Source organism: Aquarana catesbeiana, linkage group LG03, assembly GCF_042186555.1.
Source record: "Aquarana catesbeiana isolate 2022-GZ linkage group LG03, ASM4218655v1, whole genome shotgun sequence".
Classification (NCBI taxonomy): Eukaryota; Metazoa; Chordata; class Amphibia; order Anura; family Ranidae; genus Aquarana; species Aquarana catesbeiana.
In genome coordinates, this window is record NC_133326.1 from 312,525,925 (window position 1) to 312,550,055 (window position 24,131).

A 24,131-nucleotide genomic window follows, 5' to 3' on the forward strand; every position below is an offset into this window, starting at 1 on the left:
AAAACACCCCCCCACCATAGGAATTCATGTGCCCGGCGTCCTGAAAGGGGCCGGGCACATGCATAGGGAGGGCGGCAGAGGTGTTAGGGAGGGGGGCCCCAGCGTCCAAAATGCATGGGCCGCCACTAATTCCCATTAACACAAATACATTTATTGAATGAAATAATGAAAATATTATAGATGTCTTCCAAAGATGGGGTTCATATTTAGTACAGTTCTGCACCAGGGCCAGCATGTAAAATGCCACAAGACACAAAAATCTATGCACGCACACAAATAAATCTACAAACATGTAAATGATCTGTCTGACAATCATCCAGGCGTACTGTACAAAGGATAAGACAGCTCCAAAGATGTGCACATTGCAGCAAACGGATTTCAGATTACTGTTACAGAAAGATCTCTGCTCAGGAAGTCACCAACCTTCTACATAAAAGATCACACACCCATATTTCAATCTGCATTCTCCCCCCCCCCCCCCCGTATTCAATCTTAACAGACATTTAACAAGTCAGAAGTAAAATAAATAGGTACTACAAATATCCTGAACGGTGTGCCAAACTGTACATACCTTAAATGTTAGATGGAAGAACATTTCAAAAACTCGGGCTGGAAAGAACACAGCAGCCAGCCAATGGGTTTAAAACTGTGCTGCTAATAGAATCTCCTGGTCTCTGGCTCCCTAAAAGTGTGCACTGTTTCCTAGATCAGACAGCCTGGCTCCCTAATTATATATTAATGTCTTCACCACTGCATTATCCTGTATAGGTTACTTAAAACATTTCTAAAAATGTTCATGCTTTTTTGTGCTTGGCAAATACAAAAAACCTCCAATCGGATGCAGACATGGGGGTTATTTATTAAAGGAAAATCCACTTTGCACTGAAAGTGCACTTGGAAGTGCGGTCGCTGTAGATCCGAGGGGGACGTGCAAGGAAAATAAAAAACAGCATTTTAGCTTCACATGATTGGATGATAAAATCAGCAGAGCTTCCCCTCATTTCAGATCTACCACTTAGATTTAAAGTGACTGCACTTCCAAGTGCACTTTCAGTGCAAAGTGGATTTGCCTTTCGTAAATAACCCCCATAGTATTATATAATAAATGTCATTTCTAAAAAACAGTGCATTTGCAATTTTTTGACATGCACACCAATAAAGATCAATGTTCCCTTCCATCTCAGACAGCCTGCCAGCACATAATCAAGCACATAAGCAGGCAAAAGTGTGGAAAGACTATCAACAATACTAAATTTTGCCACCTCCCAATAAAGAATTTCTGCCAGTGATTACTACGATAAATTGTCATCACTGCTTAGGCTATACACTTAGGGCTCGTTCACACCAGCTTGTATGCATTGTGTGCCATATAATGCGTGTGTGGTGTGAAGGGTGTTGTTAAATGCATCATAAAGTTTGCTTTTTTTTTTTTTTCAAACTGTTAATGTTACAAAAAAAAATTTCATTCAACTCTGTGCTTCACAGTGCATTGTGATGTGCTGCAGCTACATGTGGTGCCATGCATTGCACTGCAACAAAATGCAGACATTCTGAATTTATAGGCAGCACACCACAACGCACCTCAACACAGCCTTGTGGCTTGAACAGGGCACACAGAAAACGGTTTTCTAGGTGCCCTTGTGTTGTGTCTGTGTGGATCTATACTGATCAATGCATCTCAATGGACATGGTGATTCAATAAGGCATCTGCAACAGATTTGTGACATTTTCATTATTAGTATTAACGTGTGCCCCCGCTATCAGGATACGATCTGTCAGCAGGGGGGATTCTTCCATCCAACTTGCTTGTGTAGATGGGGGAATCCGTTTTGTTTTCTCTAATCAGCCACTGGCTGAACAAAATAAAATTAAAAAAAAAAATTAACTGTTCATGACCAGCATAAGACCTTTTTCTGTTATAGTTAAAAACTGAGAAAATGGGGTTCATACATTCGGAAGTTCAGAGAAAAACAGAAAAGACGTATTGCGTACCACATAGCCCTGCCTTACGCGTTTCGTCACACGGACATCATCTGAGGCGCGCCTTATGCGTTTCGTCACACGGACGTCATCTGAGGTGCCTCAGATGACGTCCGTGTGACGAAACGCGTAAGGCAGGGCTATGTGGTACACAATACGTCTTTTCTTTTTTTCTCTGAACTTCCGGTTTCTGGTAGGCAGGCTGTGGAACGCACACCGCTACCACGCTGCTGTTGCGGAAATCGCCTTTAACCAGCCAGCGGAGCATTGGAGCTCCTATTTTTAAATTAGTTTTTAGCATTCACAATAAATTTTGTTTTCGGAGTCACACTATAAGGCTCCTTTTTTTCTACACTATATGGATGTCTATCGCTGGGGATTATTAAGAGGATTTCCGTGGTACATAAGAAAAGGGGGAAGATAACGGCACCCGTGTGAAGGACCATCCACTACCAAGAAACATCACTGCTGGATCCCAACCTACACGCCTATTACCCCTGCAGGGGTTAGGCGCTCTGGTGAGTGCGGGCACGAGTGGGGTTGCAGTTGAAGGCGGGGAGCACTTGATGAACCACCACATTAAGAACTTTTTTGGATTTATTATTTCTGGATTGATGCACAATAGTTTTTCACAGACTGTATTCATTTTTTCCAGGACACAGAGATTTTTTTATCATCATATTTTACACACAGTATTTTTCATATCACATTTTATAATTTCTTTGCTATTTTTTCACTGTGGTTTGCTGCGGATTCACTTGAAAAGACTTTGTTTTATTTTTCAGCTTTTTTACAGGACGTTATTTGGTGTTTCTAACATCACCGTTAGGGCTCCTTCACACGGATGTGTCCGTGTACGGAGCCCGCTCTACTCAGCGGGGGATCGCTCCGTTGATCCCCGCTCAGCAGGAAGATGACAGGTCCGTCGCTGCACACTGTGCAGCGACGGACCTGTCAGAGCGCCGCTCTCTCCTATGGGGGATCGGGTGACGACGGACCGTAGAGTCCGTCGTCACCCGATCCGATCACGGATGGAAAAGTAGGTTTTTCCTCCGTTACACTTTTTCGGATCGGAGCGGGTCGGATGTCAGCGGACATGTCACCGCTGACATCCGACGCTCCATAGAGGCCTAAAAAACTGATAGACGGACCTGAACGGATCGTTCGTCTGAAAGAGGCCTTAGTAATTTATTTTTCATGAATTGTATTTATTTTATATATATATTTCAGATCACATATTTTCCAGCACTTTGCACTTTATAGCACATCAGTGTGTTTGGGTTCATATTTATTTTTATTTCTATTTTTATTGATTTGCATTTACCTTTATTTATTTTTTATTGATTTGCATTATTCTTTTTATTTTAATATTTGTTGAACGCTTTTGAACAGCGCCAATTCCCCCATAATAGGATCTCTATTGGCTCCCTCTATCGAAAAGCCAGTGGCGTGCAAAACACACCTCAAAAACTTCCACCCGGTGCCAAAAAAAAGTGCCCACACATAGAGAGTGAAACACAAAAAACGTGCAACGGGTGTACAGAGTCCTCCACTAGGGAAGGACCTTACCCTGATCCCCCGGGGCGTTAGGCTCCAGACAGGGACTGAGGTACTCAGACAAAGGGTCCATCCGGCCGAAACCAGGCGGACCCCCACAACTGGAAGGACTGCCGAAGCAGACCAACCCAAGTACAGTGGGGCTCTCCCGAAGAGAGACCCCTCAAAGGAGAGGGCGAACCAAGCCAAAAGGCCTATGTCCACCCCCTCCCAAGACTTTCAGAGTAGGCCCGAGGACCCACACCCTACTCGCCACACAGTGACAAAACGTGTATACAAAGACAACCAAAAAAAAGACAAAAAGGTGACAAACAGGGGTAAAAGAAAGAGTGGGGAAGATAGTGAGATGGGAGAGTGAAAGTGGCCATTGTGCTATACAATGGCCGGCCCTCCGGCCAGGCATAAAAATTTCCCCTGGTCCTGGCCAAAAGGCCCGGCCCAAGAGGCAGGTGCGAAAAACGTGTGTTGTGGTGAAGTGACCATGGTGCCATAAAATCAAGTGCTTTCACACCGTGACTATACGGCACCCCTGAACTGCCACTTCAGGGGCACATTCACCACTGGCTTTTCGAAAAAGCCCTGACCCACAGCCCAGACCACAGCAGCCCCCACCCCAGGCAGAAAGGTATGGAGTTCTGGAAGCTTGGAGAGAGCCCTTGCCATCAGGCTTCACCGTCGTTCCGTCCCTCCTACCTAATTACATTTGGGAAATACTGGCCGCTCCCCCGGTGGGAGCAAGGGGAGCCAGCGTTCTCTCCCAAATAACTGTCCAGAGCTAGAGCTGCCCCAATCCAGGCCAGAAGGCCAGGATCCCGACCCTCCGCCAAGACCGAATGGTTCTCCGTCCCCATCAGAAGGCTTCCCTTTCGGCTACAAACCGCTCCGGGTTACCTTCACTCCAGCAGGTTTTGCATAGCAACCGCAATCCCATCTCTATCTCGCCATAGATCAGGGACAGAAGCAAGCGCCACCTCCTGGAAACTGATAAGAACAGATACTAGATTTGATCTTAGCCAAAGGGCCGAGAAGCGATTAGCAATAATCACGCCTCAGTTGAACCTCATTGGCTATGATACTCTATTGGCTCTATTGGCTCCCGCTGCTGTCAATCAAATCCAATGATGCGGGGGCGGGACAGAGTCCTGCATTCTGTGAATGGACATGGGAGCGCGCCTGCACGGGTGTCCACCATAGGAGAGCACTCCTCCAACGTGGACACTCAATGTGGGGGAGGAGCCAGGAGCGCCGCTGAGGCACCCCAGAAGAGGATGATCGGGGCCACTCTGTGCAAAACAAACTGCACAGTGGAGGTAAGTATGACATATTAAAAAAAAAAAAAAAGAAAAAAAAAGAAAAACGAAGCTTTACAATCTATTAAATGTCTGTTGTCTTCTTTCTTAATAGGAATTCTGACATTTTGTTCAGGTTGTCAGTAAAAATGTGCTCCGCCAATACATTTTACATGTTTTGTCAGTAAAAAAAATGCTGCGGGAGGTTGGCACTGAACACTGAAGTTAGCAGAGCTTTACCTTATTCACTAACAATCACTAAGCTCTGGGGGGCCTATTTGCCTTTAGTAAATCAACCCCAGTGACAAGGAAGCTTTAGCCATTTTAGAAGGTGACAACAGATTATCTAAATTGGTCAATGAATATGTGGTGTCATTTAAAAATCTATAGTACAATTTGTAGCACAGAGTATGTAATGTAACTGAAATGTTGCCAAGACAATGATACATGTTCTCTCTTGCTGTCCAATTTAAATAAGCAAGCTATGCAAAAAAATAAGACCTCTTCCACATTGGAGTAATTTGTTGATTGTGTTGGACATGTAATTATTGTGTCGCATCTTTGAGACAATTCTGCAACAAAACTTACACTTGAACTGAATTTGTTTCCATTACTCAACCTCCCAAAATAGATTTTTTTTTTTTTGCCTGTACAACGCTACAACTTTGCAGGAGAGATGCTTATAACAGTTATGTCCGAGTAATATACACCTTTCCAACACATACCCGGAGCTGTGGCACAATCTGCTGTTTGTTGCACTAATGTGAGGCAGATTTCTAAAAAGTAATCTATGACACTTTATAAATTCCTGGGATGTGTGCCCTAAAGCCCATGGTAACAAAGATCACTTCAGAGGTACTGAATGCTTGACTTATATGTGGGTGATCTGAAAAAGGTATTCAATAGTAAGGCTGAAGAGACAGACGCGATTTTATTTTTTATTACCAACGATTTTTATTTTAAAAATATATGAAAAGAAAAATATAGACAGACGCGATTTTATTGCAGTGACACCCCCTCCCTGTTTTGTTACAGCGACTGGTCCCTAAGAAAATCATGATGATTTTCTATCTATAGGATCGCTAACAGTGTTATTTTTAAATCGATCGGTCCTCCTGTCACTGCGATCAAGATTCATCAGCATCTCATACTGCCCAGCGAAATCGCTAGCACCAATTACTGTCACTGTTTTTTATGAAATGTTGCAGTAATCGCTATGCTTACCCACAAATCACTAAAGGAGAGCGACTGGTAGCTCAGCACAAAGAGCCAAGCCAGCCACACAAGTGAGGCGGATGGAGGAATGTTCTGTGTGATTATATTCTGACAGTGGGGACTCCTACGCAGTCAAAATACACTGATCAGTGTTACAATTGGCTGCATCTGCTGATCGAATGAACATTATCCAACATCCTGTTCAACAAAAGTGGACCTTTTAGGCTTCATTCACACCTGAGCGTAGCACAGCGACAGCTGCTGCACTGCGTTTTTTTAAGCTTTTTTGTGGAGCGTTACAATTCATTTGAATCGGTCTCCCTCTGCTCCAAAAACGCTCCATAGAAGCTCATGTACAAAATCTTGGCACAGAGCCAGGAGTGTTTGGCATTGTGATTTTTGCTGCAATTTTAATGCGTTTAGTCACTCGATAATAGCGGCAAAATTGCATCGCGTTTGGGGTCCCATTAAGAAATAATGGCATTGCAAACGCATCCCGAGTTTTTCCGCAATTCTGGAATTGCGGGCGGAATTGCCCAGGTGTGAACAGAGCCTAAATCAACTATCAACTACCAACCATTTTTTTAAAAAAATTAAAAGTCAGCAGCTACAAATAAAGCAGCTACTGACTTTTAACAATCGGACACTTTCCTGTACCAGGGTCCAGCGATGCGGGGGGAATCGAAGCTCTGCTTGTCTCCCCCTCTGCTCGGCGGCGCCGGCATTGCAACTGTGGGCCCCCGGCTGTGGCTTCACAGCCAGGCACCCACTGCGCATGCGCGAGCGCCGTGACCGGCCGCTCAGTCATCTGGGACCTGTAATGTGTCCCAGATGATTGACAAGAGGGAGGGGGCAGAGCTGAGCCCTTCCTGCGCCGAGGGGAAGTGGTGTCACCAGCCCAGGCACTGAAGGAGGCAGACTACGAGGGACCCCCTAGCAACAGCCATTTAGAGGTGAGTTAAAAAAAAAATTTTTCCAAATTTTTTTTTTTTTTTTGGTACATTCATGCATTTTTTTTTTTTTTTGGGGTGGAACACCACTTTAAAGACTTTCTTTACAAACATGTTATACTTACCTGCTCTGTGCAGTGGTTTTGCACAAAGCAGCCCAGAGCCTCCTCTTCTCAGGTCCCTTGTCAATGCTCTTGGTCCCTCCCTCCTGCCGAGCGCCCCCCCCCCCGAGCAAGCAGCTTGCAATGGGGCACCCAAGCAGGCTTGTTCCCAAGCCGCGTCCATTTACACACAGAGCTGCGGCTTGGCCCCACACCCACTCTCTCTTCGTTGGCTCACTGGCTGTGATTGACCACATGCCAATGGCTCCCGCTGCTGTCTTGGCCAATGGCTCATGCTGCTGTGTCAGTCATTAAGGAAAGCTGAGGCTCTTGTGCACATCGCTGGATCGAGAGGGGGCTTAAGTAAGTATTGGGGGGTTGCGAGGACTGCTGCACAGAGAAAGTTTATTACCTTCATGAATAGAATGCATTAAGGTAAAAAACCTTGAGCCTTTATAACCACTTTAACTCTCAACTGGAACATACAGCAAACTAATGAGTAGAGATAAGCTAGGGGTCCTCTGAACACACCTCTCCAGATTTGCACCCTTACTCCAAACTTACTTTACTCCTGACTTTAATTCAGTTAGCTGCAGGCCAGGTCATTTCTCTTGTAAACAAAGGCGGCTGTGGGGAGGCAAATGACCCAGTCTGCAACTTATTAGAGTAGAGTGCAAGTTCATGGTTCAGCTAGAGATGAGTTCAAGCACATCTTTACTAGTTAGCTATAAACTGAAGATGTTACTAATTTAGACATCCATTATATTTTACAAAATCAAGACATTTACTACAGCTAGCATTACCATACATGAAATATGTGATGGGCTGGGCTGCAGAAGAGAGGAATGGGATGGAAATCAATAGATTCTCAAGTTAAAGCAGCTGAAGTCATGCGATTACAAACAGAGCCCTTACCAGCCCTTTCATTGCTACGTGATTAGCCCTGCTATTATCACACTAGTGCAGTCACCTTTACCACTTCCGTGCGTCCTAATTGTGGCCATACACACGTCAATAAAATGATCAATTTATTTTTCAATTAATCTCTTTATCAGGATCAATAGTCCACAACACAATCAATCAATATAAGGATCAATAACCCACAACACAATCGATCAATAAGCTACACACAGGAAAGTGGAATTTGATCGATACTTGCAAGATACAATCATAAGTTATCAATTATATTTTGGTCCGCAAATTTAAGACCCGATCATCTCCGTGCTGCCGATTTATACAAAAAGATTGATCATTTCCCATCCTGGCTGACTGACTCTGATCTAAATTGATCAGAACAGAAAGGATGGCTCTTCGACTGGATATGATTAAGTAATTTTGATTGCATTGCACATCAATTGGAGTATACACAGAAGACACCATAACAGATCATGTTTTCCAGCACTCCATTTGAAGCACACCTGTGTTAATAATTAACTTTGTGGAAGTAAGAGAACTAATAATTTGACCATTAATAATAATTATTAGAAATCATATCCTGTTATCAGTAATTAGGGACCAGCTTGTGAAAACTCTACACGCCAGCAAAACAAACAAAAAAAATATTATAATAAGGGGAATTTACAAAGGCTGGAGCGGGCAAAATCTGGGGCAGCCATGCCAGGCAACCAATCAGTTTGGATCTTTCATTTCCAAAGCTTAAAGCAGCCCATACACTAGTCTTTTTTTTTTCAACCAGTGGGTTGAAAGAAAAACAAAAATGACTTGAGTCCCCCATCCACACACTCGAAGTCAATCCTCCCTCTGCTCTATTAAATAGTATTCTGACATCGGGGAAACTTCTCCACCGTCAAAATACACAGATCAGTGCTGCTGGGTATAGCCCATGGGGCTGATCAAATGACATAAACCTAAAAGGGTGGTTGTATAGAAGTCAATTGGTAAATCGACTTCTGTACAATCCAGTCCTTGCTGACATGGTTGAATTGCAATCCATGTATGCCTTGATTAAGGCTTGGTTCACACTAGTGCAGCTGTGATTCATCTCCGATTTTCAGTGCGATTTTGATGAGTTTTTTTATGTGTGTTTTTAGGAAGAAGAGGACAGAATTTTACACATACAACATTGCCAAAAACGCACTAAAACACATTTTACATTTTATTCTTTTTATTGGGCGTTTCCATTGAGGTCTATTGGGCCAAAATCATACTGCAACTGCAACAAAGTAGCATGTGTTCCTTTTCCAAAAATGTGCCACACTGATATAACTAGGCATCATTCAAAACAATGCAATGCCCATTATTGTGCGATTCTGTGCGACTGAAGTTGCACCCGAAATCGCACTAGTGTGAGCCAATCCTAACTGAACAAGCTGAAGCTCACTTGTGACTAGGGGTTGACTTACTAAAACTGGGGAGTGCAAAATCGGGTGCAGCTCTGCATAGAAACCAATTAGCTTATAAGTTTTTTTGTCAAAGCCTAATTTAACAAATTGAAAAATCTGAAGTTAGAAGCTGATTGGCTCCCATGCAGAGCTGCCCCAGATTTTGCACTCTCCAGTTTTAGTAAATCAACCCCTGTAGTGTGCAAAATCTGGTGCAGCTCTGCACAGTAACCAATCAGCTTCTAGATTTTATTGTCAAAGCTTAATCGAACAAGCTGAAGTTAGAAGCCGATTGGCTCCCATGCACAGTTGCACCAGATTTTGCACTCCCAAGTTTTAGTAAATCAACTCCAAGAGAGTGCAAAGTTTGGTGCAGCTCTGCATGGAAACCAATCAGCTTCCAGATTTTATTGTCAACGCTTATTTGAAGAAGCTGAAGCCGATTGGCTACCATGCACAGTTGCACACTCCAGTTTTAGCCCACGTTCACATCCGGACGTTTTGACATGCGATTTGACATATCAAATCACATGTCCAATTGCCGGCTGTTGCTGGCAACTGCACCGCCCAAATCGGTCCGACTCCGACTCCGCTGCACCGATTTCCATAAGTAGTTCCTGTATTACTTTTGGCAACTTCTGGGACGATTTGAATAGATATCTGTGCAGGAACCCGCACAGATGTCTGTCAAATCGCCCCTGAAGTCAGACTGTATTGCCGGTTTGAAATCGTGCGAGTTCAGCTGAAAATCTGGTGCAGCTCTGCACAGAAACCAATCAGCTTCCAGGTTTTATTGTCAAAGCTTAATTGAACAAGATGAAGTTAGAAGCTGATTGGCTCCCATGCACAGCTGCACCAGATTTTGTGCTTTCCAGTTTGACTAAATCAAGCCCTACGCACGGCCCCTCCAGATTCTGTCTACTCCAGTTTTAGTAAATCAAGCCCTACGCACAACCCCTCCAGATTCTGTCTGCTCCAGTTTTAGTAAATCAAGCCCTACGCACAACCCCTCCAGATTCTGTCTGCTCCAGTTTTAGTAAATCAAGCCCTACGCACAACCCCTCCAGATTCTGTCTGCTCCAGTTTTAGTAAATCAAGCCCTACGCACGGCCCCTCCAGATTCTGTCTGCTCCAGTTTTAGTAAATCAAGCCCTACGCACAACCCCTCCAGATTCTGTCTGCTCCAGTTTTAGTAAATCAAGCCCTACGCACGGCCCCTCCAGATTCTGTCTGCTCCAGTTTTAGTAAATCAAGCCCTACGCACGGCCCCCTCCAGATTCTGTCTGCTCCAGTTTTAGTAAATCAAGCCCTACGCACGGCCCCCTCCAGATTCTGTCTGCTCCAGTTTTAGTAAATCAAGCCCTACGCACAGCCCCTCCAGATTCTGTCTGCTCCAGTTTTAGTAAATCAAGCCCTACGCACAACCCCTCCAGATTCTATCTGCTCCAGTTTTAGTAAATCAAGCCCTACGCACGGCCCCTCCAGATTCTGTCTGCTCCTGTTTTAGTAAATCAAGCCCTACGCACGGCCCCTCCAGATTCTGTCTGCTCCAGTTTTAGTAAATCAAGCCCTACGCACGGCCCCTCCAGATTCTGTCTGCTCCAGTTTTAGTAAATCAAGCCCTACGCACAACCCCTCCAGATTCTGTCTGCTCCAGTTTTAGTAAATCAAGCCCTACGCACGGCCCCCTCCAGATTCTGTCTGCTCCAGTTTTAGTAAATCAAGCCCTACGCACGGCCCCTCCAGATTCTGTCTGCTCCAGTTTTAGTAAATCAAGCCCTACGCACGGCCCCTCCAGATTCTGTCTGCTCCAGTTTTAGTAAATCAAGCCCTACGCACAACCCCTCCAGATTCTGTCTGCTCCAGTTTTAGTAAATCAAGCCCTACGCACGGCCCCTCCAGATTCTGGCTGCTTCAGTTTTAGTAAATCAAGCCCTACGCACGGCCCCTCCAGATTCTGTCTGCTCCAGTTTTAGTAAATCAAGCCCTACGCACAACCCCTCCAGATTCTGTCTGCTCCAGTTTTAGTAAATCAAGCCCTACGCACAACCCCTCCAGATTCTGTCTGCTCCAGTTTTAGTAAATCAAGCCCTACGCACGGCCCCTCCAGATTCTGTCTGCTCCAGTTTTAGTAAATCAAGCCCTACGCACAACCCCTCCAGATTCTATCTGCTCCAGTTTTAGTAAATCAAGCCCTACGCACGGCCCCTCCAGATTCTGTCTGCTCCAGTTTTAGTAAATCAAGCCCTACGCACAACCCCTCCAGATTCTATCTGCTCCAGTTTTAGTAAATCAAGCCCTACGCACGGCCCCTCCAGATTCTGTCTGCTCCAGTTTTAGTAAATCAAGCCCTACACACAACCCCTCCAGATTCTGTCTGCTCCAGTTTTAGTAAATCAAGCCCTACGCACGGCCCCTCCAGATTCTGTCTGCTCCAGTTTTAGTAAATCAAGCCCTACGCACGGCCCCTCCAGATTCTGTCTGCTCCAGTTTTAGTAAATCAAGCCCTACGCACAACCCCTCCAGATTCTGTCTGCTCCAGTTTTAGTAAATCAAGCCCTACGCACGGCCCCTCCAGATTCTGTCTGCTCCAGTTTTAGTAAATCAAGCCCTACGCACGGCCCCTCCAGATTCTGTCTGCTCCAGTTTTAGTAAATCAAGCCCTACGCACGGCCCCTCCAGATTCTGTCTGCTCCAGTTTTAGTAAATCAAGCCCTACGCACAACCCCTCCAGATTCTATCTGCTCCAGTTGTAGTAAATTAAGCCCTACGCACAACCCCTTCAGATTCTGTCTGCTCTAGTTTTAGTAAATCAAGCCCTACGCAGGGCCCCCCCCCCAGATTCTGTCTGCTATAGTTTTAGTAAATCAAGCCCTACACACAACCCCTCCAGATTCTGTCTGCTCCAGTTTTAGTAAATCAAGCCCTACGCACAACCCCTCCAGATTCTATCTGCTCCAGTTTTAGTAAATCAAGCCCTACGCACAACCCCTTCAGATTCTGTCTGCTCTAGTTTTAGTAAATCAAGCCCTACGCAGGGCCCCCCCCCCCCAGATTCTGTCTGCTATAGTTTTAGTAAATCAAGCCCTACACACAACCCCTCCAGATTCTGTCTGCTCCAGTTTTAGTAAATCAAGCCCTACACACAACCCCTCCAGATTCTGTCTGCTATAGTTTTAGTAAATCAAGCCCTACGCACAGCCCCTCCAGATTCTGTCTGCTCTAGTTTTAGTAAATCAAGCCCTACGCACAGCCCCTCCAGATTCTGTCTGCTCTAGTTTTAGTAAATCAAGCCCTACGCACAGCCCCTCCAGATTCTGTCTGCTCTAGTTTTAGTAAATCAAGCCCTACGCACAATCCCTCCAGATTCTGTCTGTTCCAGTTTTAGTAAATTCCCTTCTAATCATTACAGTTATCGCAATGCCCATACTGATCACAACAAATCCAACAACTAAGGGGGAAAAAAAACACAAATCAGAAGTATAAAATGTAGATTTCTGAAAACCCAACGAGGCCAGACGGCACAGGAACCTCAGCCAACAAGGAGAGCCAGTGGCCAACTTTATGTGTCTATTGTTGTCAACAGAAGCACATGTCACTTGGCTCCTTGAAGGTTCCATCTGGCTGCTAGATTGGACTGATCTGTCATGAATGATTCATTCATCTCCCCACCATACACCATAAGATCGTCCAGGCAGGGTGTGATGTGTGATTGATCCCCATCCCCCCCATGGAAGGCCTGTCTTACCTGGATGTAACATACTTTGGAAATAGAAGATGACCAGGACGAAGGATCCCAGACAAGTGACCAGCACCATCCTGCAGATCCGATTCATCCTCATGACCTCCATCAGAGCCTGCTTCATAGTGCGGGGGGGATGGGGGCAGCAAGCCAGGCTGAGCTGCTGGTCTGCAGGGTGTGGATGGATGGATGGATGGATGGATGGATGGAGCACTGGGCTGCTCCTGAAGGACTTGTCCTGCTGTGGGTGATCCTGTGATAGACTGACACACACTGCGCTTCTTATGAAGGATGGATCCCGGGGACCATAGCCATCCTTAGCTGTCCCTGGTGATGGAGTCCTCCCCAGTGCCTGGTCCGGGGAGTCCTCTGTGTCCGGGGGTGACAGGACCGGGTGATGCTCCTCTCTATGGTGGGGGGGTGATGATGCTCCTATCCGGGGTGCTGCTTGGAGGATGCTCGGAGTGTATGCATGTATACAGGAGCAGGGCACAGCGGTGCTGATGAGGATGAGAGCGGCTGCCTGCCGGTCCCTCCGTCTGTCCGTGTGTCTGTGTGTCTGTGTGTCTACACACCGGCTCAGCCGCTCTGACAGGCAGCAGTAGGAGAGCGGAGCCTGACGCCGGCCAAGGCACATCGCGCTCCGCCTTCTTTTGTTTATCCGCTATGGAGAGCCAATGCAGCTTCCACAGCGCCACCTGCCGCCCGCAGCATGGGCTTACATCTGCCAGCACCGCAGGTGTGTGCACAGCTCCTCTTCTACAAGACAAGGGAGGCATTCACACCACGGCAGGGCTTCCTAAGGGCTCATTTACACTTGCTTCGGCTTGCTTCAAAACAAGGCTTCGGACACGCTTTGTTAAAGCTCTCTGAACGCTAGTCAAAGCTCCTGTCACTAAATAAAATAGTTTACACTTTGCTTTTGCTTTGCCTTACTTCAGCTTCGCTTCAAAAATTATTCCCCAATGTCACTTTAGTGGTGCTTCAAAACGTCTTCAAAGCCTCCATAGAAGTCTATGGCAAAACTAGCTTACAACCCCAACGAATCCTCATCAAAGCCCCACAAAGACCCATCAAAGGCTCATCGAAGCCCCACCAAGGCCCCACCAAGGAGCCACCAAAGGCTCATTGAAGCCCCACCAAAACCTCATCAAAGCCCCACAAAGCCCCACCAAAGAGCCACCAAAGCCTCATCGAAGCTGTATCGAAGCCCCCCGAAGCCTCACTGAAGCCCCACCAAAGGCTCATCGAAGCCCCATCAAAGCTCCACCAAAGCCTCGAAGCCCCATTGAAGCCTCATCGAAGCCGCATTGAAGCCCCACGAAGCCTCACTGAAGCCTCATCGAAGCCCCACCGAAGCCCAAAGAAAGCCTCATCAAAGCCCCACCAAAGCCCCACGAAGCCTCACTGAAACCCCACCAAAGACCCACCAAAGGCTCATCAAAGCTCCATCGAATGCTCCACCAAAGCCTCTCCAAAGCCCCACCGAAGCCTCATCGAAGCCCCCATGAAACCTCACCCAAGCCCCGCTAAAGGCTCATTGAAGAGCCATCGAAGCTCCACCAAAGCCCCACTAAAGGTCCGCCGAAGCCCCACGAAGCCTCTCCGAAGCCCCACCGAATCCAAAGGCTCCTCGAAGCTCCACCAAAGCCTCATCAAAGCCCCACCAAATCCTCATCGAAGCCTCACTGAAGCCTCATGGAAGCCCCACCAAAGCCCAACGGAAGCCTCACCGAAGCCCCACAAAGTCTCACTGAAGCCCCACCAAAGACCCACTAAAGGCTCATCGAAGCTCCATCGAAGCTCCACCAAAGCCTCATCGAAGTCCCACTGAAGCCCCACGAAGGTCCACCAAAGCCCCACGAAGCCTCACTGAAGCCCCACCAAAGGCTCATCAAAGCCCCAAAGCCCCATCGAAGTGCCACCAAAGTCTCATCAAATCGAAGCAATAGATACACTGTCAAAAATAACATACATAACCAAGTGAAATAAAATAAGGGTACAGCGCTAGAAAAATAATATAAAATTATAAATGCAAAAAGGGTGATGGTGAACAAATTCTCAAAAAATAAAGTAAATTGTAAAAGCTGAGACAACTAGCACGCCAAAAGTGACTAAGGGTGATAGCTCAACTAACTACAGGTATAACACAACAAACACATAAATGAAAATAAAATGTTGATGAAAGTAATGGTGAAAACAAGTCTCACATAGAAAACTAAGGCAGATATCTCAAAAATTCAACAAATATCACAAAAAATTATTGCAATTAAATATAAAAAAAGTGAAAAACAGTGAGAAATCTCATAGACCGAACACTGGAAAGAAGAGAAAAATCCCAATTACAAATAGTGCAAAAAAAGTCCCAATTACAAATGGTGCAAGGAAAATTCCAAGCTAAAAAAATATATACAAAGTGAAAGTGATGCTCCGAGGGAGATGTGGTGAAGTCCAGCATCTAAGGTAGTTCACACCCAAGTGAGAATTGAGGCTCCTTACCAACTATAGATGACCACCATACAAGTAGTCTCACCAGGCATTTGGGAAATTCAGGTCTCCCACTAACCTATGCCGACATCCACAGTTGAGATCGTGGTACTCAGAAAACTGTCACAGATCACCTCCTGCCGCAGCCCATCAATGTATCGATCCCAGACGGCTTCTCACCTGCCCGAAACATTGTTTCCGTCTGGGATTGATACATTGATGGGCTGCACCCTTATTTTATTTTAATTCATTAGAGTTTAGTATTGGACTTTTTGGTGCTGGCAGCTTTTTCTATATTCTTTTTTATGTTTTATAATTCTTATCGTTTTTCTTTTAGCGCAGCGTTAACCTTCGGGTTTCTTTTATGATACATAACCAAGTGACAAACTATAAATTAATAACTCGTATTGTTACATAAATGGTTAATAATAGTGACTTAATTTAAATAATAAAGTGACTTGTGATGATATGTGTAAATGCAGCAAAACAAAACAACAGCAAACACATATCATCACAAGTTACTTTATTATTTAAATTAACCATTTATATAACAATACGAGTTATTAATTTACAGTTTGTCACTTGGTTATGCATGTTACATGTTATACCCTAAATAAGGATGTTACAAAAGGTGACCTAATCTTTTAACTTTTTTTGAGTCACAGACCCCTTTAAGTATCAATGAAAGCTTATGGACCCCTTCCCCACATAAACACGACTTTGCATGCAATGAATATACAGTATATACAAACAATCCTAACAAAACCCTCACTCCTTTTTATGCAAAAAGTAATGGCCACTCATTACAAAAATGAAATAATATGTAAACCCAACATTTGATATTCTTGATATGTGCCTGCTGTACCATGTACTTGGATGAAAATGTATCTTCTTCTTTTGTATTGCTTCCTTTTTGTGAAATTCCTGGTGTTCCTGCCAGTCCCTCTGCTTTCTTTTATTAAAAACTGACCACACTAAGCAGGAGAACACACTGAGGTCAGTTTTCTAGCCTATGCTGGGAACTCAGCCTGCTCTCCTCCAATGATCAGCTGCTCCCCCCCCCTAGCTCTTATACAGCTGAGAACAAAGGGTATGTGATCACTTATAAAGAAGAAGAAAAGAAGGTATGTATAATTTTGTTTATATCTATACACAAATGTTGTGCCTTTCATTTCTATTTTAAATGGAATGAGTTGTTTTGCAAGGTGATCGCTTACAATCACTTTAATGTCAGAGGCAGCAATATGACAGGAACAGAAGGACGACCATAAACTGCTAAAAAAAAAAAAAAAAGCGATGCTCTTGATTTTAACCTTGTTCATAGTTTTTGGGCCATTACCCATGTCCCGGAGGGTCATAATAAGCAATGATGAGCTCAGGCATTTGATGGTGATGTGATCTATTACAGCTTGCTGGATTATCTTCCTGTGAGCAGGTCTTGATTCTTCAGGCTTCTATGAAGAAGAGTGGCAGATTTGAAGTACCACAAGTGTACTATGGGGTACTCCTGGAAGGGGATTGTCCTGGATACTGGGCGAGGATGGGCAGCTAAATTATCACCCATCATTCCAGGAGATAGTTTCCCTCCCATGGCTGCCTGAATCCGAATATCAGAGACCAGCGCCTTCTTGTAGTTTTCATGTGATTATTAGACCTGGTTGCTAAATTAACCTCATCTGGTGATAAATAGCAAGAGGAAGGAACAAATAAGTTGCCCAATCTAGGGAATTCAATAATGCCGTGTACACACGGGCGGACTTTTTCAACTGGCCCGACGGTTTATCGGACTTTGCCAACGAACGGACTTGCCTACACACGATCACACCAAAGTCCGACGGATTTGTATGTGATGACGTACGACCGGACTAAAATAAGGAAGTTGATAGTCAGTAGCCAATAGCTGCCCTAGCGTCGTTTTTTGTCCATCGGACTAGCATACAGACTTTTCGACCAGACTCGAGTCCGTCGGAAAGATTTGAAACATGTTTCAAATCTAAGGTCTGTCAGATTTTTGACCGAAAAAGTCTGCTGCAGGTCCGATGGAGCCCACGCACGGTCGGATTGTCCGCCAGATTCGGTCCGTCGGACCAGTCCGGTCAAAAAGTCCGCCCGTGTGTACGCGGCATTAAGCATTTACAATTTTTTTTGGTGAAAGGTTCCTCTAAAACTACTGGCGAAAAATTCAGGTACTTTAAGAATCTGTTACTATGGCTGCAACAGATTCTTAAAGAATTACTGCCGGTCCTTAAAGTGGTTGTAAACCTCAGACATAAAATATGAACAAAGCAAATATCCCTCTATAGTGTGTACTTGTATCAATCCAGAGCACTAAGCGTTATTTCTGTCCACTGCTTCATTCCTCTGCTATCAGTATGAGTTACTTATGACAAGTTTTCCTGACAAGTTTTCAGCTTCCAGTTTTTTTTTACAAAGCTTAACTGAGCAAGCTGAAGTTAGAAGCTGATTGGTTACCATGCACAGTTGCACCAGATTTTGCACGGTCCAGTGTTAAGCTGGCCATACACCTATAGATTATCTGCAGATTTTCTATGGTTAGATGGAAAAAGTGCAACAGATTTCTCCATGTTCGCTAAACTGTGTGGATGGAGGAATCTTCCACTTTTTCCATCTAACCATAGAAAATCTACAGATAATCTATAGGTGTATGGCCAGCTTTAGTAAAGTTCCACTTTAGGCATCAAAGGCAACAGATGGGGGTGCACACATGAGGCGAGGCTTTGTGGTGCAGCCCAACAAAAATTATTCTTCAATCACATTTGGTGGGTGGAACTGAACTCAACCTATTAAATTGAATGGGACCAGGCCACAAATGCGTGCAATGCACATGGTTGTGGAGAGGTGTTGCGGGATTTTTATGGGTTAAAAAGGCAATGAGAAGGTAACATAACACCTCCTCACCAGTTGTCAAACACCATCTGCAAATCAATCCAACAGAGATAGCTCTCTAGAGACCTTTGTGTAGTGCCTTTCATTTTGAATGGCACCCCAACATGCAATTACAACAGTGGACAACAGACTTTATTTGTGTGTTGTGGTGTATTGGAGGCTCCATTCACACTTGTGCGACTTGTCATGCAACTTCGGACATCAAAGTCGCATGACAAGTCATTCCCCATGTTTTCCAATGATAACCATTCATATATGTGCGACTTAAAGTTGCAGAGACTTCAAAGTAGTTCATGCACTACTTTGATCTGACTTTCATGCAACTGGAGGGTTGTAGGCTTCAATGTTAACCCTCAAAAGTTGATGAAATTCATACCTGAATGTTATACAATGCAACAGTTGTGCAACAGCTGTCCATTATCACTGGTCAAAGCAAAAGTCATATCCAAGTTGCACCCATTCAAAGCTGTGTCAAAGTTACATCAAAGTTGCACTCCAAAGTCGGCGCAAACTTTGGAGTTATACAAGTGTGAATGAAGCCTTTAACCCAAAAAATATTGTGCATTAACCGCTTGCCGACCGGCTCACGCCGATGTACGTCGGCAGAAGGGCACGTACAGGCAGATTAACGTACCTGTATGTTGCCCTGTAAGAAACGGTTTGCGGGTGCGACGTGACCTCCGTGAGTGTGATCGTGGGGATACCCGCGATTGTCTCGTGGACAGGAAGAACGGGGAAATGCTGACGTAAACAAGCATTTCCCCCGATCTGCCTAGTGACACTGACACTGATCACAGCTCCCTGTAATCGGGAGCGGTGATCAGTGTCGTGTCACACATAGCTCCTCCCCCCCACAGTTAGAATCACTCGCTAGGACACACTTAACCCCTACAGCGCCACCTAGAGGTTAACCCCTTCACTGCCAGTCACATTTACACAGTAATCAATGCATTTTTAATTGCACTGTTCGCTGTATAAATGTGAATGGTTCCAAAATCGCACCAAAAGTGTCCGATCTGTCCGCGATAATGTCGCAGTCACGATAAAAATCGCTTATCGCCGCCATTACTAGTAAAAAAAAAATTATTAATAAAAATGCCATAAAACTATCCCCTATTTTGTAGAGGCTATAACTTTTGCACAAACCAATCAATAAACGCTTATTGCGATTTTTTTTTACCAAAAATATGTAGAAGAATACGTATTGGCCTAAACTGAGGAAAAAAATGTTTTTTTATATATTTTTTGGGGGATATTTATTAAAGCAAAAAGTTAAAAATAATGCGTTTTTTTTCAAAATTGTCGCTATTTTTTTGTTTATAGCGCAAAAAATAAAAACCGCAGAGGTGAACAAATACCACCCAAAGAAAGCTCTATTTGTGGGGAAAAAAGGACGTCAGTTTTGTTTGGGCGCCACGTCGCACGACCGCGCAATTGTCAGTTAAAACGACACAGTGCTGAATCGCAAAAAGTGCTCTGGTCTTTGGGCAGCCAAATGGTCCGGGGCTTAAGTGGTTAACATGTGTGTGGTAAAGCGCGAAAGGCACCTAACACAGAGGAATTTAACAGAAGACAGTTTGAGTTTTAAAATGATTAAATTAACTGAATTATTCATTTAACTTTTTATATTCTTTTTCGTTCCCCTGTTGCTCTGTAGCACTCCCTCTCCATTAGTCTCTGCTAGCATTCAATGTGGCCAGCACTGCAAAAGATGCCACGGGCCGCATGTACAGTGCTGGCAGGCCACATGTGGCACGCAGGGCATGTATTGGTACCATGGATTTAGAGACTTTGTTAGGTTGTCCAAATTAGATAGATTTCACTTAAACAGGGATATAAACAAGTAAGGTGAAGATGGGTTAAAACTGATTTTTTTTTATTCCTGACAACAGGAATAGCTTAGATGTGACAGGGACAGGAAGTGAAGGAAAACCTTTCCAATGGGGTCAAAGCTAGAAACAAAAACTTAACAGAACTATCCAAAAGTAAAACAATAAAGTTTTCTTATTCCCCGTACACACAAGCGGAATTTCCATCAAAAAAAGGGTGATGGGAGCTTTTGGTCGGATATTCCGACCATGTGTATGCTCCATCCAACTTTTTCTGTCTAAATTTCCGTCAGCAAAAGATTGAGAGCTGGTTCTCTATTTTTCTTGACGGAAATTCCGTTCGTCTGTATGCAATTCTGACGCACAAAAGAAACGCATGCTCGGAAACAATTCGTCGCATGCTCGGAAGCATTGAACTTCATTTTCTCGGTTCGTCGTAGTGTTGTACGTCACCGATTTTTTGACGGTCAAAAGTTTAGAGAACTTTTGTGTGACCGTGTGTATGCAAGGCAAGCTTAAGGGGAATTCCGTCGGAAAAACCATCCAAGATTTTTCAGACGGAAATTCCGCTCGTGTGTACGCGGCATTAGTCATTAAAGCCCAACTCCAACTTGGGCAAAGAATGAAAAATGGCACTTCTCAGCCTCTTGTAAAAATATGAAAATAAAGAGTATGTATCCATTTTTTTGTGGGGGGGGTTTGAGCCTCAAGAAGCTCCATTTGGTGAAATTAACATTTCTTCGGATAAAGATCATAATATGGAAAAGATGCAGCATAAGTTCCCTGTAATAAACATCACCTCTTCAGTCAGCTTATACCACAAATGCAATTGTTGTGGCCAAAAGAATTTTAGGGCTCTTGCACATGAGCCAGCTGTGCCCGTTTAGTGTAACTGGAGGGGCAGCTGCATGGGTGGAGAAAATACAGTGGTAGTTACGTTAAATGGGCTCAGCTGGTGCATGTGCGATAGCCCTTACAGAGTTAGGCCTTGTTCACACCATGATGCAGAGACGTCAGTTTTTCTGCACGTGTTCTGTAAGGGCACAAAAAAAACAATTGTTCTCTATGTGCCCTGTTCACAACACTGGTATCACATGCAGATTTTCTCTGCACGGGAAAAAACTGACATGACATCAACATTGGTGTGAATAGGGCACATAACTGACGCGCATGAAAATTGATGTCAGTATCCATGAAAACGGATGGAAACTGATGTGAAACTGATGTCGGTTTTCCCATCAGTTCCCATCAAATTTTATGCAGGTATGGTGTGAACAAGCACTAAGGCCCCTTTCACACTGTGTCGGGGGCGACATCGGCGGTAAAGCACCGCTATTGTAAGCGGCACTTTGCCGTTGGTATTCGGCCACTAGCGGGGCAGTTTTACCCCCCGCTAGCGGATGAGAAAGGGTTAAAAACCACGGCAAAGGGCGCTTTGCCTGCGGTATAGCCGCGCTGTCCCATTGATTTCAATGGGCAGGAGCGGTGAAGGAGCGGTGTATACTCCACTTCTTCAACGCTCCGAAGATGCTGCTAGCAGGACTTTTTTTCCCGTCCTGTTAGCGCACCGCTCCAGTGTGAAAGCCCTCGGGGCTTTCACACTGGAGAGACAGCAGTGGCTGTTTCGGGTCGGTTTGCAGGCGCTATTATTAGCGCAATAGCGCCTGCAAACTGCCCCAGTGTGAAAGGGCCCTTACAGTTAGCTTACTTCAAAAGTTCTGCAAATAGATCCTCAGGAAGTAGAACTGCTGAGCAGAGCTTGTAGTTTAATTTAATATGACTAAGCCTATTTTTGACATTTGATGTTTACAAGTTAAAATCCGTATTTTTTGCTAGAAAATTACTTAGAGCCCCCAAACATTATATATATATATATTTTTTTTAGCAGAGAATCTAGATAATAAAATGGTGATTGTTGCAATATTTTTTATCACACAGTATTTGTGCAGCGTTGTTTTAAACGCAACTTTTTGGGAAAAGGGACACTTTCATGAAATAAAAAAAAAACAAACAGTAAAGTTAGCCCAATTTTTTTGTATAATGTGAAAGATGATGTTATGCCGAGTAAATAGATACCAAACATGTCACGCTTTATAATTGCACGCACTCGTGGAATGGCGACAAACTACGGTACCTAAAAATCTCCATAGGCGACGCTTTAATTTTTTGTATAATGTGAAAGATGATGTTATGCCGAGTAAATAGATAACAAACATGTCACGCTTTATAATTGCACGCACTCGTGGAATGGCGACAAACTACGGTACCTAAAAATCTCCATAGGCGACGCTTTAATTTTTTTTATGGTTACCAGGTTAGAGTTACAGAGGAGGTCTAGTGCTAGAATTATTGCTCTCGCTCTGACGATCGTGGCGATACCTCACATGTGTGATTTGAACACCGTTTACATATGTGAGCACAACTTCCGTATGCGTTTTCTTTGCTGCGCGAGCTCGCAAGGATGGGGGCGCTTTAAAACATGTTTTTTTCTTATTTATTTTATTTATTTTTATATTTAGAAATTGTTTTAAAAAAATAATAATTTGATCACTTTTATTGCTGTCACAAGGAATGCAAACATCCCTTGTGACAGTAATAGGTGGTGACAGGTACTCTTTATGGAGGGATCGGGGGGTCTAAAAGACCCCCCATCCTTCCTTTGCACTTCAAAGTATTCAGATCGCCGAAAACGGCGATTCTGAATACTGTATATTTTTTTAAAACCGGAGCCATTGGCAGCCAAGTAAACAGGAAGTGGCGTCATGACGTCGCTTCCATGTTTACAATTAGAAGGCTGGAACGAAGCCACTCACAGCTTCGTTCCGGACTGTCAGCAGCCGGAGGTGGCAGATTGGTGATCGGGCCTCCCGGTGGATTGGGAGGCCCGGTAAGAGCGTCGGGAGGCAGCGGGAGGGGGGATCTCCCCTCCCGCTCCACCGGTATAACAGCCGAGTGGCTTTTAGCCGCATCAGTTGTTATACTTGGATAGCCGATCGCCCGCTCTAAAAAAATGGTACTGCAGCTGCGGGCATCATCCCGGTATAACCCCCGAAAGCCGAGTACGCACATCTGCGTACGCTCGGTGGGAAGGGGTTAAAAAAACTTTAAAACTCTTTTTTAACTGGGAGATATATAGACTGTGCGATGAAGGACTGTTATTGCTATCATGCTAGGCGATCATTTTGTATGATATGAAATAATCGAAAACAAGGATGAATCATTTTCTGAAAAAGAGAAGTAGGATAAAGATAGTCATCAGTCAAAAAAACAGCGACAGATCCATCATACAAGATTCTTACAAAATCAGATGTTGATCTAATAGAAAATGCAGACTGCTCTCATTTAGCAAAGACTTCTGATGGTTATTGTGTATTCCCGGACAGATGATTGATAGTTTTACAAACATTTATGCAAGATTTATCGGTATGGTTGCCAGATTTTATCACTTAAACTCACATGAAGTGAAGAGGTCAGAAAATATTTTCTATTAGTGCAGACATGGCAGAGCAGTGGAATTAGGAAGTAAGCCATGAGCTTTAAATTGTAAATCTGTCTGATAACATGTATTACTGTTCTTCGGTGCAGGCAACCTAAAGCAGTATTAAACCAAAAAGAAAAATGTAATAAATCGCAGCTAATTTTTAGATGTGCTGCATTCGTTTTCTTACCAATGCTATACCAAATCTCCAACTCCAGTTGCAGAAATGCAGCCCCAACTTGTAAGGAACCTCC

The 24,131-nt window shown here is 44.3% G+C and overlaps 1 protein-coding gene and 1 pseudogene across 2 annotated transcripts in view; both read right to left on the bottom strand.

The window, feature by feature from the left end:
• The window catches only part of CHST11 (carbohydrate sulfotransferase 11), a 255,202-nt gene extending 241,356 nt beyond the window's left edge, over positions 1–13,846 (bottom strand). Inside the window, exon 1 of one of the 2 annotated variants that reach the window (XM_073620291.1) lies at positions 13,198–13,846. In XM_073620291.1, coding sequence (XP_073476392.1) covers positions 13,198–13,813 — 616 coding nt within the window. In that variant the 5' untranslated portion in view covers positions 13,814–13,846. Of the gene's footprint in view, positions 1–13,182 lie in introns of both variants that reach the window. The other variant, XM_073620290.1, reaches the window with a different exon arrangement.
• On the bottom strand, positions 4,438–4,570 carry LOC141135883 (U2 spliceosomal RNA; annotated as a pseudogene).
• Positions 13,847–24,131: the final 10,285 nt, after the last annotated feature.